Genomic DNA, 17,870 nt, shown 5'->3' with positions numbered 1-17,870 from the left:
TCCATAAAGGCCATCTAGTCCACCCCCCCCCGTTCAATGCAGGATCAGCCTAGAGCATCCCCGACAAGTGCTTGTCCAGCCTCTGCTTAAAGGCAGCCAGTGAGAGGGGGAGCTCACCACCTCCCTAGGAAGCCGATTCCCCTGTCAAACAACTCTTACTGCAAAACATTTTTCCCTAATATCCAGCTGGTACCTTTCCTCCTGCAATTTAAACCCATTATTGCGAGTCCTCTCCTCTGCTGCCAACAGGAACGGCTCCCTGCCCTCCTCTAAGAGACAGCCCTTCAAATACCTAAAGAGAGCAATCCTGTCCCTCGCAACCTCCTCTTGTCCAGACTGAACATTCCCCTCAGCCTTTCCTCGCAGGGCTTGGTCTCCAGGCCCCTGATCATCCTCGTCGCTCTCCTCTGCACCCGCTCCATTCTGTCCACATCCTTTAGGAAGTGAGGCCTGTAGAACTGCACACGATACTCCACGGTGTAGGAGTCAGGGTCAGCCTAGGATCTGGGAGACCCAGGTTCATATCGCCACTCTGCCACGGAAGCTCGCTGGGTGACCTTGGGCCAGTCATACTCTCTCAGCCTAACCTACCTCATAGGACTGTTGTAAGGATAACACAGAGGAGACAACATCAAGGTGAATTGCTTTGGGTCTCCACTGGGGGGAAAGTAGTGTATAAATGAAGTAAACATAAATTAAAAAAAACTCTAGATCCATTCAAGTCCACAGAGTTTAAACATCTCCAAACAGCCGATGAAACACCAAAACCAAGAACTCACAGGCATAAATAAAATTCAGATTAGAATATGAGCCTTTGAGGCCTTTCCCAGTAGGACCCTGCACTCAGGCTAGAGCAATAAGGCACTAAGAAGGAGAAGAGTTGGTTTCTATATGCCAACTTTCTCTACCACTTAAGGGAGAATCAAACTGGCTTACAATCACCTTCCCTTCTCCTCCCCAAATCAGACACCCTGTGAGGTAGGTGGGGCTGGGAGAGTTCAAAGAGAGATGTGACTACCCCAAGACCACCCAGCTGGCTTCATGAGCAGGAGGTGGGAAACAAATCCAGTTCACCAGATCAGAGTCCACTGCTCCAAACCACCGCTCTTAACCACTACACCACACTGGCTCCCCAGCTACAACATCTCTCCCAACCCTTTCGGAACATAACAGAGATGACTCCTTGTGAGTGAGCACGAGAAGGGAACACAGGCATCTGCTGTCCCACAACAGGCTGGCCATCTGAGACTTGCTGCAGCGAACTCAACAAATATCACCGCTCCCAAAGCAAAACCACCTGTGTACAAACAGCTGCTTCCCTGAGAGCCAAGAAAGTTTGGCCTCCGAGAGAAAATAAGCGAGCTTTGAAATTAGTGTTTATCTTTCCTCTACCCACTCTTATCTTCTCTCCAGGGCCTACATAATTGGCATGCCTACACGTGGGCAAGATAAACTAACATAAAAACATTTCCAGGCAGAGGTTTTCCAGTCAGTTGCGACATGTCTGAAGTGCAGCCTGCCTTCAGAAGATGATTAGATCTAACGCCTGGAGGGCAAAACAGTGTTATCTTATCCTGAACTTGTAAGTTGCCAAACTGTTTATGCTTGACTACACACCTCCTAGAGGCCTATCGACATCTCCTTTGCAAGCGCCTCCTCCTTGTATACCGCAGGCTAGCCCAAAGCTTCTTAAACTGTGGGTCGCCATCCCATATTGGGTCACATAACTGAATGTGGGGGGTCGTGAAAAATTTGCTTTTGTCTTTAATAAACGGTAAAATATAGATGTATACCAAAACATTGTTTTAAAATAAATTTAAGATTTATTATCAGTAAACGTTTGATTTGTATACCTATTTTATATACCTGGGATTGCATAAAACTTTCTCGGGCGAAAAGGGGTCGCGAGTGGAAAAAGTTTAAGAAGCCCTGGTGTAGCCTACAAAGTTGTTCCAAGCACCCTCGTTTTTCTCCACCAGATGCCAGAGGCAGCTTTGAGCAACAGCAGCCCCGGAGCATCAAGCCAAAAGGACACGCTGCGCCCAGCTGAACACGGCATCTGCACGGTAAACCGAAGGTCCCAGGTTCAATCCCCAGCATCGCCAGTTAAAAAAACCTGACGGCGGGTGACGTGAAAGTCCTCATCCTGAGACCCTGCAGCAGAACCACCGCCGGTCCGAGTAGCCGGGAACGACCTTGAGGGGTGTCAAAGGTGTCTGGTTCAGTCGAAGGCGGCCGCACGAGCCGACTCACCGGTTCGGCCCCCTTGGCCGGGTACGCCGGGCTCCCCCGCTGCTCGCTCTCCCAGGGCAGCTTGCCCTTGCCGGCGCTGAGCACCCGCCGGGGGCCCCCGCCTCGGCCGGCGGCGAAGGGCCCCAGCGAGGCCGTGGGCGTCTCCCCGCCGTGGGCGCTCTGGATGCGGTGGTTCCCCTCCAGCAGCCAGTCGGTGTCGGCCCCGGGGGGCGCGTGGCAGGAGGACGAGGAGGACGATGGCAGGGGCACGGCGTACTCCACGAACCAGTGCTCGGTCAGCCTGGGCAGGGCCTTGCGGGCCAGGCGGGCGCGGACGGCGGCCAGCACGCCCTGGCCGTCGTCGCCGCGCAGCTCCACGGCGTCCACGGCGCGGAAGAGGGCCCCGGCGCGGGCGGGCCCCAGGGCGGCGTCCAGCACGGCGAAGGCCTCCAGGGCGGCGTGGCGCACGCGGCGCTTGGGGTCGGCCAGGGCCGGGGCCAGGGCGGCGGCCAGGCGCGGCAGGTCGAAGTCCCGCCCGGGGAAGCTGAGCAGGGCGGCGGTGCAGAGCCCCACCGCCACCTCCCGCGCGCGCGAGGGCCCCTGCGCCAGGCGCTCGGGCCGCAGCAGCCGGTCCAGCACGGCCTGAGGCCCCGCCGCGCGCATCAGGCCGCGGAAGAGGCGGCGGCACTCCTGCCGCACCGCCAGCTTGGGGTCGCCCAGCACGGCGGCGGCGGCGGCCACCAGGGGCTCGAGGCGGGCGGGCGCGGCGGCGGCGGGGCCCAGGCGGGCGGCCAGCAGGCGCAGCGCCTCCAGCGCGCCCAGCGCCACCTTGAAGTTGCCGTCGTCCAGCAGCGCCCGCAGCAGGCCCAGCAGCGCCAGCAGCGGCCCCGACGGCAGCCCCGGCAGCGCCCCCGACGGCGCCTCGCCCAGCGCCCGCTTCAGCGCCGACACCGCCCCCACCCGGCCCCGGTAGTCGCGCGCGTCCAGCAGCCGCGCCCGCAGCTCCCGCGGCACCAGGCCCCCCTCCGCGCCCTCCCCCTCCTCCTCCTCGCGAGCCATGGGAGGCGGCCCAGGCCCCTGGCGCCCCGCCAGCACGACGGCCCCGCGCAGCGCCGCGGCCTGGCCTGGCCCCCGCCGCCGCCGCCGCCGCCCACGGGCCCCGCGCAGGGGAGCATCGCCCGTCTCCAGGGAAACGCGTCACTCGCGCCGACGGCGGCGCCTCGGCGCACGCGCGCTCGCTCGCTCGCTCGCCGGCGCGTCGAGGCGTCGGGGGGTGGGTGGGTCACGTGGCCGGGGAGAGGCATGCTGGGGCGTGTAGTCCTCTTTGAGGGCCGCATGTACGTGTAGGTGTCCATAGATCAGTGGTTCCCAACCTTTTTTTGACCAGGGACCACTGGGACTTTTTTTGTTCGGTGCAGGGACCCCAAGGTTCAAAATAAAAATTCAGAGAATTTGAAAATAAACTTTAATCATAACGGTGAGTTAAACAATAAGCTTAGAATAATATTTGAATGTCCATTTTTATAATAGAGAACTTTTAATTGAAAATATTAATTTATTATGGGTTTGTAACTTTGTTTCACAGGCCTTAATTTAGTTCTCGTGGACCCCTGGGGGTCCATGGACCCCTGGTTGGGAACCAGTGCCATAGATGCATGTGTGTGTTTAGTGCCGTCAAGTCGCTTCCGACTCATGGCGACCCTATGAATGAAAGTCCTCCAAAATGTCCTCTCTCTCTCTTTTTTTTTTATATACATATTTTTATTGATTTCTGATATTAAATGGGGATACAGGGAAAGGAAAAAGGGTGAGGGAGATTATTAACAAAAGGAAAATACATGTTTTTACCCCCTTAACAGGATTCAAATAGCCAACGTTTTTTAACATGTCATACTTTGTCTCCTTTATTTTCATAACGTCTAAGTAAAATTAGAAAAAAGAAAAGAGCAGAATTTTTTTTTTATCATTGTTTTATGGTTTGAATAAATGTCCTCTCTTTGACAGCCTTGCTCAGATCTTGCAAATTGAAGGCTGTGGCTTCCTTCATTGAGTCAATCCATCTCTTGTTGGGTCTTCCTCTTTTCCTGCTGCCCTCAACTTTTCCTAGCATGACGGGCTTTTCCAGTGACTCTTGTCGTCTCATGACGTGACCAAAATACGACAGCCTCAGTTTAGTCATAGATGCATACACACACATATACCTGTATATACATAAACACACACATATATCCAGTCACAGACACACACATATATACATACTCACACACGCGCTTTATTTATTTGTTTTGTGACAGCAGGTAGACTTCCCCTGACTATGGAAGCTCCACTGATTTAGCAATTTGTCATAATCTCCTTTCCTTTCTGTAAAATGTATTAGGGCAGCCAGGGAATAGCTTGTTGCTGGGCAGAATATCTCTGTATGTCTGTGTGCTAAGGAAGTGGGGCAAGAGTCATGGAGAGTCAGTGAACTATAAACACTGATAGGAGAAACTGGATAGAACTGAACTGTACTGCGCCGCCTCGATGTCTGGAGTGTTATCAGCTCTACCCTGAATGTTGATGGGTTGTCATATCTTGAATTTGGATAAATATCCCTTCCTCAGTATGATCGGGGCTCAGAGATTTCTGCCCATTAGGGCCTCTGAGTCAGCAGCTGCAAATAAACTGTTTTCTTGAAATAAGATCTCAGGTCTCTCTCTCCCCCAACGAACCCGTTTACCACATCAGTTTGTTTCTTAATTTATCAAATGAACATACGGGACTTCCTGGTTACACACACATATACGTTATACATATACATACGAGGAAATATCTTTAAGGTGCTACTGGACTCTTGCCCTTTTCTACCACTGCAGACAGACTAACACGGCGACCCACGGTGAATTATATACATACATACGTGTATGTGTATATAGACACATACATATGCACACACTTTGTTTATTGGTTTGTTTATGAGATGAACATCCGGGTCCCTCAGAAGCTCCCTCTGCACCATCCCAGGATGGAACTTTTCCTAGCATGACTCTTATATACATACAGACACACATATATCCACACATACACACTCATACACACTTTTTATTTATTTGTTTGTTTATGAGATGAACATCCGGGTCCCTCAGAAGCTCCCTGTGCACCTTCCCAGGATGGAACTTTTCCTAGCATGACTCTTATATACATACAGACACACATATATCCACACATACACACTCATACACACTTTTTATTTATTTGTTTGTTTATGAGATGAACATCCGGGTCCCTCAGAAGCTCCCTCTGCACCATCCCAGGATGGAACTTTTCCTAGCATGACTCTTATATACATACAGACACACATATATCCACACAGACATACTCATACACACTATTTATTTATTTGTTTGTTTATGAGATGAACATCCGGGTCCCTCAGAAGCTCCCTGTGCACCTTCCCAGGATGGAACTTTTCCTAGCATGACTGTCTTATATACATACAGACACACATATATACATACATACTCATACACACTCTTTATTTATTGGTTTGTTTATGAGATGAACATCCGGGTCCCTCAGAAGCTCCCTCTGCACCTTCCCAGGATGGAACTTTTCCTAGCATGACTGTCTTATATACATACAGACACACATATATCCACTCATACACACTTTTTATTTGTTTGTTTGTTTATGAGATGAACATCCGGGTCCCTCAGAAGCTCCCTGTGCACCTTCCCAGGATGGAACTTTGAAGAGGGACCGGACGAGGGAGGGGCGGGGGAGGAGGGGGTGTCACGTGGCCTGGGCGAAGCATGCCGGGGCGTGTAGTCCTCTCTGAGAGCGGGCGTGTCCGATGAACATCCGGGACTTCCCGCACCCCCTCGGCCGGAACCTCTGAGAAGCCCGCGACGAGGGCGAGGCCGGTCCTGGCCGGAAGTGGCGCGCGTCCCGACGCGACTTCCGTTGTGGTGCCTGCGAGGAGCCTGCGGAGGTTCCCGCCACGCCGCCCGCCCCGCCCCGTCCCCTCGGGCCCCGGGCCCGCGACTCCGGTGAGCTTCTTTCCGTGGTTTCCCAGCGGGAGAAAGCCGCCCCCCCCACCCCAAGAGCAGCCGCTGCTCCAGCAACACGCGCGCACACACCCGCCCCGCAAGGTGGGGCTGGACCCTTGGGTCCAGCCCCACCTTGCGGGGCGGGTGTGCGCGCGCGTGTTGCTGGAGCAGCGGCTGCTCTTGGCATGCGGTAGAGCTGCTGCTCTTGGCATGCAGAAGGTCCCAGGGTTCAATCCCCGGCCTCTCCAGTTAAAGGTTCCCAATGTGGGGCACACGCCCCACGGGGGGGGGGGAGGAATTTGATTTTTAAGGGGGGGGCAATGCGAGAATGAGTTATTAACCGTGAATTTTTTTTGCATTTCTCACGGTTCTAGGGGCCTCGTATACAGTATATAAATATATATTGCGACACACACATTTTTAAAATTAAAATCAGAGTGAACACGGCGGTTAGCTGGTGACCGTGTCACGGGGTTGGGGGGGGATCAGGATTTTAGAGATGCTTAAGTGGGGCATGGCCCAAAAAAGGTTGGGAACCACTGAGTTAAAGGGACTGGTCAGTAAACGGTAGGTTAATCTGAGAGTTTTGGCTTATTTATTTAAGGATTACACATTCCATAGTTTTGGATACAGTATCTTTTAATTTTATCTTGTAATTGATGTGAATATTTTAATGGCTTTTAATATTTTAATAGTTTAATTCAGTGTAAAGGCAGCTTCATGTGTTCAGCTGCATTTAGGGGAAAAGCCATGGCTCAGTGGTAGAGCATTTGTCTGGCATGTGGCAAGTCCCATGTTCAATCCCTGGCATGTCCAGTTTGAAAAGGACCAGGTAGTGTAATAGGTAAAGGTCCCCTGTGCAAGCACCGGGTCATTCCTGACCCATGGGGTGACGTCACATCCCGACGTTTCCAAGACAGACTTTGTTTGCGGGGTGGTTTGCCAGTCGTCTTCCCCAGTCATCTTCCCTTTACCCCCAGCAAGCTGGGTCCTCATTTCACCGACCTCGGAAGGATGGAAGGCTAAGTCAACCTTGAGCCGGCTACCTGAAACCGACTTCCGTCGGGATCGAACTCAGGTCGTGAGCAGAGCTTGGACTGCAGTCCTGCAGCTTACCACTCTGCGCCACGGGGCTCCTAGGTAGTGTAATAGGCACACTCTTTCACCTCAGTTGTTTCTCATTTCTGTATGCAGCAGGCGCTAAAAAGGTCCCAGGAAGTGGAGTGTTCCCCTTTTTCGTCTTCTCTGCCTAGCTGTTTCCTGCTTCTCTCTCACTTCCCATGACGGCCTAGCAGCATCTAAAAAGCATGTTCATATGGAAGCAGCATGCAGCCATCAGTCCAAAGGCAAGGCTTGGCACCAAGCCCCGTTGGGGAGGAGCTGTGGCTCAGTGCTGGAGCATCTGCTTGGCAGGCAGAAGGTCCCAGGTTCCATCCCCGGCATCTCCAGTTAAAAGGACCAGGCAAGTAGGTGATGTGAAAGACCTCTGCCTGAAACCCTGGAGAACTGCTGCCGGTCTGAGTAGACAATACTTACCTTGATGGACCGAGGGTCTGATTCAGTATGAGACAGCTTCATGTGTTTTTGGGGAGGGGCCGTGGCTCAGTGCTGGAGCATCTGTTTGGCAGGCAGAAGGTCCCAGGTTCCACCCCGGAATCTCCAGTTAAAGGGACCAGGCAAGTAGGTGATGGGAAAGACCTCTGCCTGAGACCCTGGAGAGCCATGGAAAGGGGCCGTAGCTCGGTGGTAGAGCATCGGCTTGGCATGCAGAAGGTCCCAGGTTTAACCCCCGGCGTCTCCAGTTAAAGCAGGGGTGGGGAACCTTTTTTCTGCCAAGGGCCATTTGGATATTTATAATATCATTCGGGGGCCATACAAAATTATCAACTTAAAAATTAGCTTGCTATATTTGGTCAAACATTTAGCCAAGAGGCACGACCGGAGACGGCTCCGAGTGTCTGCCACATAGAGTGACTCGCTTTTGAGCTCTGGTGTCCCCAGCTGGGCCTAAGAGATTCAGGCAGGGAAGCATCCTTCTGAGCTAGAGATCTACCAGGACCCATGAAGGGCCAGACCAAACGATTTCGAGGGCCTTATACGGCCCCCGGGCCTGACGTTCCCCACCCCTGAGTTAAAGGGACTAGGCAAGTAGGTGATGTGAAAGACCTCTCAGCCTGAGACCCTGGAGAGCCGCTGGCAGTCTGAGCAGACAATATTGACCTTGATGGACCAAGAATTTTATTGAGTATAGGGCAGTTTCTTGTGCAGAGTTGATCCAAGTCAGGCTGGAGAAGGAATGCAGGCAGACAGCAGGTGCATAGATGGCAGGGATCCCAGGAGCCCGCGGGCAAAGGCCCAGAAATGACTGTTGAGTGATGGGTTGTGCCAAAGCTTGGAAAGGAAAATTCCTCTCCTTGTTCCGCCATACTGTAGGTTAGCATGAACACACACAAGGCTGCCTTATACTGAATCAGACAGTTGGTCTGTCGACCTCATTATTTCCCATTCAGACCAGCAGCGGCTCTCCATGGTCTTGGGCAGAGGTCTTTCACATCACCTAATGCCTGGTCCTTTTAACTGGAGATGCTGCCAGGGATTGAACCTGGGACCTTCTGCATGCCAAGCAAATGCACTGCCACTTGGCCACAGTCCCTCCCCATGGCTGGCTTGCACATGTGGCTGGGGTACGTTTGAGCTGCAGGCTCCGCTGAACGCTTGTAAAAATGTGCTTTCCTCTGTCTTAGATGGACCAGCCATCCCCCACCTATATGATTGCCAATTTAGCCCCCTTGCATTCGGAGCAGCTCCTGCAGGGCCTCAACCTTCTCCGGCAGCACCATGAGCTCTGCGACGTCATCCTGCGCGTCGGGGACGTCAAGATCCACGCCCACAAGGTGGTGCTGGCCAGCATCAGCCCCTACTTCAAGGCCATGTTCAGCGGCAACCTGTCCGAGAAAGAGAACTCCGAGGTGGAGTTCCAGTGCATCGCCGAGGCCGCCCTGCAGGCCATCGTGGAGTACGCTTACACGGGGACCGTCTTCATCTCGCAGGACACCGTGGAGTCTCTCTTGCCCGCGGCCAACCTCCTCCAGATCAAGCTGGTACTGAAGGAGTGCTGCACCTTCCTGGAAAGCCAGCTGGATCCTGGGAACTGCATCGGGATCTCTCGCTTCGCAGAGACGTACGGCTGCCACGACCTCTACTTGGCTGCCAACAAATACATTTGCCAGAACTTTGAAGACGTTTGCCAGACGGAGGAGTTCTTTGAGCTGACGCATTCAGAGCTGGACGAGATCGTCTCCAACGACTGCCTGAACGTGGTCACGGAGGAGACGGTCTTCTACGCCCTGGAGTCCTGGATCAAGTACGACGTGCAGGAGCGCCAGAAGTACCTGGCGCAGCTCCTGCATTGCGTGCGCCTGCCACTGCTCAGCGTGAAGTTCCTCACGCGGCTCTATGAAGCCAACCACCTCATCCGCGACGACCACACCTGCAAGCACCTGCTGAACGAAGCCCTGAAGTACCACTTCATGCCTGAACACCGGCTGTCTTACCAGACGGTGCTAACCACTCGCCCGCGTTGTCCTCCTAAAGTACTCTGCGCCGTGGGAGGGAAAGCTGGACTCTTTGCTTGCTTGGAAAGGTGAGGAATAGCGACAGGCAGATACTCTTCTCGCCTGACAATACCAAAGCTCAGAAGAGCTTTTACTTTGGCAAGAACTTTGGGGAGGGGCCGTGGCTCAGTAGTGGAGCATCTGCTTGGCATGTAGAAGGTCCCAGGTTCAATCCCTGGCATCTCCAGTTAAAGGGACTAGGCAAGTCGGTGATGTGAAAGACCTCTCAGCCTGAGACCTTGGAGAGCTACTGCCAGTCTGAGTAGACAGTACTGACTTGGGTGGACCAGGCGTCTGATTCAGTATAAGGCAGCTGCATATGTTCGTGTGTTCAAGAATGAATGCCCTTCTTTCTGTGGTTTTGGAGGGCGGATACTTTAAAAACTGCCCTGCTCAAACAGAACATGTAGATGCTCATGTGACAAAGTTGAAACTATCGAACACACAATCATGGAGTGTCCTATATTTAATGAGCTGAGGGCTACTTTAATTACTTTAATTACTCCTTTATTTAAAAATATGGAAATGTCCAATGAGCCAACGTTAAGAGCGATGATTTGGAGCGGTGGACGCTAATATGGAGAACCGGGTTTGATTCCCCACTCCTCCACATGAGCGGCGGACTCTGTTCTGGGGAAATAGGTTGGTTTCCCCACTCCTACACATAAGGCCAGCTGGGTGACCTTGGGCTAGTCACAGCTCTCTTAGAGCTCTCTCAGCCTCATCTACTTCACAGGGTGTCTGTTGTGGGGAGGGGAAGGGAAGGTTACTGTAAGCCGGTTTGAGTCTCCCTTAAGTGGAAGAGAAAGTCGGCATATAAAAACCAACTCTTCTTAATCTGGCAGTACTAGGGTACAGGTGATGTGGCCACTATCAGATACAAATAATTCTATTACTCTGGCAAAATTTGTAGGGACAACAATTAAATATCAAAAGAATAACACTAAGTAAGGCATTTTTATTCCTTTATTTTCTGCTCAAGGCTTCAGCTGTATGAGCAGTGATAGACAGACACATTGTCTTGCTAATTGTCTTGCCTCCCTCACCTTCATGCCCAGTTGCCTGCGACAGAGTGGACACTTGACCAGCAGCGTTCAGTGGTCGGCCACAGCCTGGACCCAGTAGGTCACGAAAGGTGTGAGGCGGGGAAAGGGCTACCAAACAGAGCAGTTAACGGACTTTCCATATGTTAGATTCCCATGGGTGACTCCCCCCCACAAACCAAGCAGACCAAAAAGTCTGCACAATGGGGACAAGGGGGAGGGCTTCTGCATGCTGGGCGGGGACACACACACCCAAGTTTACAGAACAATCTGAAAATTTTACAGTGGTACTGTAAACCCCTCCCCCAAAAAATAAAACTGATATCTGCACAATCATTGCAAAAAAGAAAGTTCAGTTGGAATTTGGGATTGTATAGTTACCTAAATGGTGCCTGATGATTATAAAAAAAAGAGCTGCTGGAGGGGGAGACAGACAGAAGGTACTGAGCCAGATGGTGACGGGGAGATGGGGGAGAGGGAAAAAGCAGGAACAGGAGGGCCCCACGCAGCCCTGCAAAATGGTCTAGAGTGTTTTTGTTTGTTTGTGATCTTTGGGAACAAGCTTGTAATCTACTGAGGTCTTTAAAAAGTTTATTTATCTAACAGATAATTTGCTCAAAGATGGATCTTGGAACGTTCTTCTGATCCATAAAGGGGGCAGGTTCTGCATTGGCTGCATCCGAATGGGTCGCAAAAGGTTTCGCCTGATGTGGGATCATTTTCCTTACTTCAGCCCTCATGGTTCCCATTGAGCAATCTGGCAAACGTTATAGCAAAGTCACCTTGAAATTTCAGCATGCTGATTATGGCATAGATCGGGGTCTCCAACGTGGCGCTTGTGGGCGCCGTGGTGTTCGCTAACACCTTACCTGGCGCCCACCAGGTGTTTGCAGGAAGTGGGCGGGGCCAGGCAGGGCTCTTGCCCAGCGCAGCTTCTGATAGGCTGTTGGAGATCTGGTTGGCGGTGCAGATTAAAATGGTTTTGCTTCGGCAGCAGCTGCCACCAATGTTGGCTATTTTCCATCTGTTACTCCCCTTTCTCTGCATTCTTAAAATTGCCCCTCTTCTCCCCTTCCCTTGGACTTCCTCTAGCTGAGTGGTTGGCTTCTGTGGTAGCCATTGCGTGGTTGTGCCCACCAGCCTGTGTCAGAATTCCAAAAGTGCCCACAGGCTCTGAAAGGTTGCAGGCCCTCTGCCTGGCATATAAAAAGGTAAAGGTCCCCTGTGCAAGCACTGGGTCATTCTTGACCCTTGGGGTGACGTCACATCCCGACATTTTCTAGGCAGACTTTGTTTGCGGGGTCGTTTGCCAGTGCCTTCCCCCGTCGTCTAAGCTTTACCCCCAGCAAGCTGGGTACTCATTTTACCGACCTCGGAAGGATGGAAGCTGAGTCAACCTTGAGCTGACTACCTGAAACCAACTTCCTTTGAGATCGAATTCAGGTCGTGAGCAGAACTTGGACTTACCACGGGGCATAGATGTTGCTTATTTCTCTCCTGAGTTTAGGAGGAGTCGTAACAGTGCAAACCTAAGCAGATTCACACTGTTCTAAGGCTGTTGACTTAAGTGGAAGTGACGGTCTAGGGGAGATCTTTGCAGCAGGAGTCTGAGAGGCCGGAGAGTTCCCACTCCAGCCTCTCTGTGCGGTGGTCTTGTGCGTGTCGTGAAAACGAGAGTCTGCTGGTGTAGTGGTTAAGAGCAATAGCTTGGAGCGGTGGAATCTGATCTGGAGAAGCGGGTTTGATTCCCCACTCCTCCACACGAGTGGTGGAGGCTAATCTGGTGAACTGGATTCGTTTCCCCACTCCTACACATGAAGCCAGCTGGGTGACCTTCGGCTAGTCACAGATCTCTTAGAGCTCTCTTAGCCCCACCTACCTCACAGGGTGTCTGTTGTGGGGACGGGAAGGGAAGGTGATTGTAAGCCGGTCGGCGTCTCCCTTAATTGGTGAAGAAAAGTCGGCATGTAAAAACCAACTCTTCTTCTTTTTCCTGTTGTTCTTCTCCCCCCCTAGTGTGGAGATGTACTTTCCTCAGAACGACTCCTGGATAGGCCTGGCTCCTCTCCGCATCCCTCGCTACGAATTCGGGATCTGCGTCCTCGACCAGAAGATTTACGTGATGGGAGGGATCGCTGCCCCCACGTGTCAAGGCGTGGACTATAACAAGCACGAGCGATCCGTGGAATGCTGGGACCCGGACACGAACACCTGGGCCTCTCTGGAGAGCATGAACGAGGGCAGGAGCACCCTGGGCGTGGCAGTGCTGGCGCGAGAAATCTACGCCTTGGGGGGCTACGATGGGCAGTCCTACCTGCAGTCGGTGGAGAAGTACATCCCGAAGGTGAAGGAGTGGCAGCCCGTCGCACCCATGAGCAAAACCAGGAGCTGTTTCGCAGCGGCGGTGCTGGACGGCATGATCTACGCCATCGGCGGCTATGGCCCCGCTCATATGAACAGGTGAGTGTTCACACGACGCATAGTTAAATTTTGGAACTCCCTGCCCCAGGATGTGGTGACGGCTGCCAACTTGGAAGGCTTTAAGAGGGGAGTGGACATGTTCATCAAGGAGAGGGGTATTCATGGCTATTAGTTAAAATGGATACTAGTCATGATGCAGACCTATTCTCTCCAGTATCAGAGGAGCATGCCTGTTATCTTAGGTGCTGTGGAACACAGGCAGGATGGTGCTGCTGCAGTCGTCTTGTTTGGGGGCTTCCTAGAGGCCCCTGGTTGGCCACTGTGTGAACAGACTGCTGGTCTTGGTGGGCCTGGGTCGGATCCAGCAGGGCTTTTCTCATGTTCTTTTGATGCATAACTATTCTGTCCAGGATCAGAGGAGCATGCCTATGAGGTGCTGTGGAGCACAGGCAGGATAATGCTGCTGCGATCGACTTGTTTGGGGACTTCCTAGAGGCACCTGGTTGGCCGCAGTGTGAATAGGCTGCTGGACTTGATGGGCCTGGGTCTGACCCAGCAGGGCCTTTCTTATGTTCTTATGAGTGTGAGTGTGGCGGGGGGGGGGTGTCACTGAAGCTTAGAAGAAGAGACAAGCCCCGTGCCTGCCAGGGGTGTGTGTGCTCAGATTGGCAAAGGCCTCTGCCAAACAGTTGGTAGTTACTCCCAGGAGCCTTGTTAATTCTCGTTCTGGAGAATTTGCACGAGGAGTTCCTGACGCTTCTCAGATCAAATCTGCTGTAGAGCTCTGTCTGTTTTTGCAACGTAAGTCTTGAGGGACAAGAGCTACGCGTCAACAATGCCATAAATCAGCTCGATGCCGCTAATTGGAGGCCCGGACAAAGCGGCACCTGTGCTTGTCGGCTGGGGGCCATTTTAGAAGGCTGAGAGCACAGCCTTTTTGGGTTTATGATTTGCTTGAAAGAAGGGCTCTGGGCACAGCAGCTCATGCGAGAGGGGCTTAAGAACATCAGAAAGGCCCCGCTGGATCAGACCAAGGCCCATCAAGTCCAGCAGTCTGTTCACACAGTGGCCAAACAGGTGCCTCTAGGAGGCCCACAAGCAAGATGACTTCCCAGAATTCAAGTCCGAGGGTGGGGGCAGATGGGCTGTAGTGGAAGAGGAAATGCCTTCACTGAAATGTCTGTATCGCCAGCCTTTGGGTTTTGTGCCCAGACTGTAGCGAACTAGTCTACGGGTCCACCTTTGGCAACTGTGGTTTTCCTTTTTATTAAATTTTTGTCTCAACCCTTGAAGTCTTCCAGCAAGCGTTGGCGCTAAGTTTAACAATTCAGTAAAACCAGTAAATAAAACATCTTTTGAATTCTGAACTGTTGCCCGGGGGGGAGGGGGATGCTTTGGACCCGCTCCATTCTGTCCACGTCCTTTTTGAAGAGAAGTCCCCAGAACTGCACACAATACTCCAGGTGCGGCCTGACCAAGGCAGCGTACAGCAGAACTATGACACCTTGCGATTTGGATGTTACTCCTCTGTTGATGCACCCCAAGATCACATTAGCCTCTTTTGCCGCTTCATCACACTGGCTGCTCCTATTTAGCTTACTGTCCACCTGTACCCCAAGATCCTGATCGCGCACACTTGAGTGGTTCTGTTTGGTTGAGATAAGGCAGAATGTGGAGATCAACTTGTCAACCACATTGTCCCTCTATTTGGATAACATCTCTTGGACTCCTAGTGTGCAGGAGTGTCGTTGCAGACACAGCTTTTCACTGTCCAGATGCTTAGGAAAAGACGCCCATGAAGGGGTGTAACTTCTTGGCTGGCAGCGCATATCGTCGGCTAGATCCCACTTCCTCTTCTCCTCTTCTGTCTCAAGAGCCCTTTAAGTAAAGTAATGGTCCCCTGTGCAAGCACCAGGTCATTCCTGACCTGTGGGGTGACGTCACATCCCAACGTTTACTAGGCAGACTCTGTTTACGGGGTGGTTTGCCAGTGCCTTCCCCTGTCATCTTCCCTTTACCCCCAGCAAGCTGGGTACTCATTTTACCGACCTCGGAAGAATGGAAGGCTGAGTCAACCTTGAGCCGGCTACCTGAAACCAACTTCCTTTGAGATCAAACTCAGGTCGTAAGCAGAGCTTTTGACTGCAGCTTACCACTCTGTGCCATGGGGCCCTTTACGACTAGTTAATTTACAGGTTTTGCTCCCTTGTGGGCTCAGGGAGAGCCCGTCTTCAGAAGGTTGATAGATCCTTTTTGTCATACGCAGAGCTTTCCTGTGCTATCAAAATATCTCAAGGGCAGTATTAAGATCACAGGGAGAGGCCCTTTGTGATTGTGCCATCGGCCCAAGACGTTTGTGTGGAGGTTACATGAGAAAGGTCCCTTTTCGGTGGCGGCCCCACAGTTATGGAAGGACCCCCCCCCCCCAGGAAGGTGTGCCTGGCTCTCCCTGACTTTCAATTTTTAGGAGGCGGTTGAAGACGGTTTTGTTTAGGACTGTGTTTTTGTTTTTGTTGGACCAGAACCAATAGATTGAAATTAAATCAAAAGAGTTTCCGTCTAGACATTAGGAAGAACTTTCTAACGGTTAGAGCGGTTCCTCAGTGGAACAGCCTTGACACATGAACACGTGAAGCTGCCTTATACTGAACCAGACCCTGGGTCCATCAAAGTCAGTATTGTCAACTCAGACTGGCAGCAGCTCTCCAGGGTCTCAGGCGAAGAAAAATCTTTCACATCACCGACCTGCCTGGTCCCTTTAACTGGAGATGCCGGGGATTGAACCTGGGACCTTCTGCATGCCAAGCAGATGCTCTGCTACTGAGCCATGGCCCCTCCAATTAATGTTGTTCAGGGGAGGGAAGAAAAAGAAGAGTTGTTTTTTCTATAGGCTTCCTCAGGAGGTGGTAAGTGTTCCTTCCCTGGAGGTTTTTAAGCGGAGGCTAGATGGCCATCTGTCAGTAATGCTGATTCTGTGACAGGCAGATGATGAGAGGGGAGGGCATCTTGGCCATCTTCTGGGCATGGAGTAGGGGTCACTGGGGTGTGGGGGGGGAGGTAGTTGTGAATTTCCTGCATTGTGCAGGGGGTTGGACTAGATGACCCTGGTGGTCCCTTCCAACTCTTATGATTCTATGATTGGCAGTCCTAACGGTGATTTTTTTAAGTTGTGGCCTTCTGTGCATTTTTTTAGCATTGTTTAATTTACATTATAATCCACCTTGAGTCCCTTAAGATAGAAAGGTGGCTAATAAAATGCTTTGAATAAATAACTCTCCTATAGCACTGGTGTTGGGAAGGCCCCTTGAGGTATTAATTCAGCACAGAATCGGAGCTGTTAAACCTGCCGCTTGTCCCCATCTGCAGCGTGGAGCGATACGATCCCGGCAAGGACTCATGGGAGACGGTTGCGCCGATGGCTGATAAGCGAATAAACTTTGGCGTCGGGGTTACGCTGGGCTTCATTTTCGTAGTTGGTGGACACAACGGCGTTTCTCACTTGTCCAGCATTGAGAGATACGACCCTCACCAAAACCAGTGGACGATCTGCCGGCCGATGAAGGAACCCAGGACAGGTAGGATGAAATCCCAAGAGATGCTGCAGGTTGCCCGTATTTTTTCAATGAATGTTGTTCAGGGGAGGGAAAAAGAAGAAGAGTTGTTTTTTCTGTGCCTACTTTCTCTACCAAAAGAGAATGTGAACAGCACAGAAGAACAGAACACCCCGGGAATAATGGATAGAGGAATCCTCAACAAGGATTACTTTTGATCACAGGGACCCAACACTAGGATCTGGAGCATCCCTGACCCCTCTCCCAGAGCCAGTGTGATTCTGCCTTAAGTGGTAGAGAAAGTTGGCAAATAAAAACCAACTCTTCTTCTTCTAACCTGGGCCATCCAGGTCAGGGCAAACAAATTTGGCGTTCAGGGGTGGTTTGCCGTTGCCTTCCTCCATGTAGCAACCCTGGACTTCCTGGGTGGTTCCCCATCCAAGTACCAACCTGGGCCAACCGCACTTAGCTTCTGAGTGCTGACGAGGTCGGGCCAGTTCGGGCCATCTCAAGTCAGGGCTTGGTTATGTATACACTTCCAGATTAGTCCCATTGGACGCAATGGGGCTTGCATACTGACACAGGATTAACTTTCTCATCATTTGTCTACATGTGTTTTTACAATCTTTTTCTGTGAATACCTCTCTCAAACAATGCCGATTGTGTCTCCCCTCCCCCTCCCTGCCCCCCCCCCCCGTAGGAGTTGGTGCCGCTGTCATTGACACCTACCTGTATGTTGTCGGGGGCCACTCGGGATCCTCCTACCTGAATACTGTTCAGAAGTACGACCCCATCTCGGACGCCTGGCTGGACACGGCCGGCATGATGCACTGCCGGTGCAATTTTGGCTTGACCGCCCTTTGAAGAGGCCTCGTCGGTGGACGCAACTGGCAGGGAGATGCCGGCCGCACGGAGACCAGAAGCCGCCTTTCCAGGAGTTGGGAGAAAGGGCGGAAGGCTTGCTTGAAATGCAGACAGTTG

General features: G+C 52.1%; 2 protein-coding genes across 2 annotated transcripts in view; one reads left to right on the top strand and one right to left on the bottom strand.

Moving 5' to 3' along the window:
* The window catches only part of TOGARAM1 (TOG array regulator of axonemal microtubules 1), a 44,357-nt gene extending 41,066 nt beyond the window's left edge, over positions 1-3,291 (bottom strand). Inside the window, exon 1 of the mRNA XM_056851078.1 lies at positions 2,254-3,291. Within this exon, the coding sequence (XP_056707056.1) occupies positions 2,254-3,291 (1,038 nt within the window). The remainder of the gene's footprint in view (positions 1-2,253) is intronic.
* A 2,958-nt stretch (positions 3,292-6,249) lies between these two features.
* KLHL28 (kelch like family member 28) lies at positions 6,250-17,870 on the top strand. Its single transcript, XM_056851445.1, has 5 exons — positions 6,250-6,260; positions 9,005-9,903; positions 12,934-13,377; positions 16,705-16,913; positions 17,590-17,870. The coding sequence occupies exons 2-5, from the start codon at positions 9,005-9,007 to the stop codon at positions 17,751-17,753; spliced, it is 1,716 nt and encodes a 571-aa protein (XP_056707423.1). The 5' UTR covers positions 6,250-6,260; the 3' UTR covers positions 17,754-17,870.

The sequence above is a fragment of the Euleptes europaea genome, chromosome 6 (genome assembly GCF_029931775.1).
Source record: "Euleptes europaea isolate rEulEur1 chromosome 6, rEulEur1.hap1, whole genome shotgun sequence".
NCBI lineage: Eukaryota > Metazoa > Chordata > Lepidosauria > Squamata > Sphaerodactylidae > Euleptes > Euleptes europaea.
The sequence above is the reverse complement of the archived record's forward strand: the minus strand, read 5'-3'. Positions and strand labels throughout refer to the sequence as shown.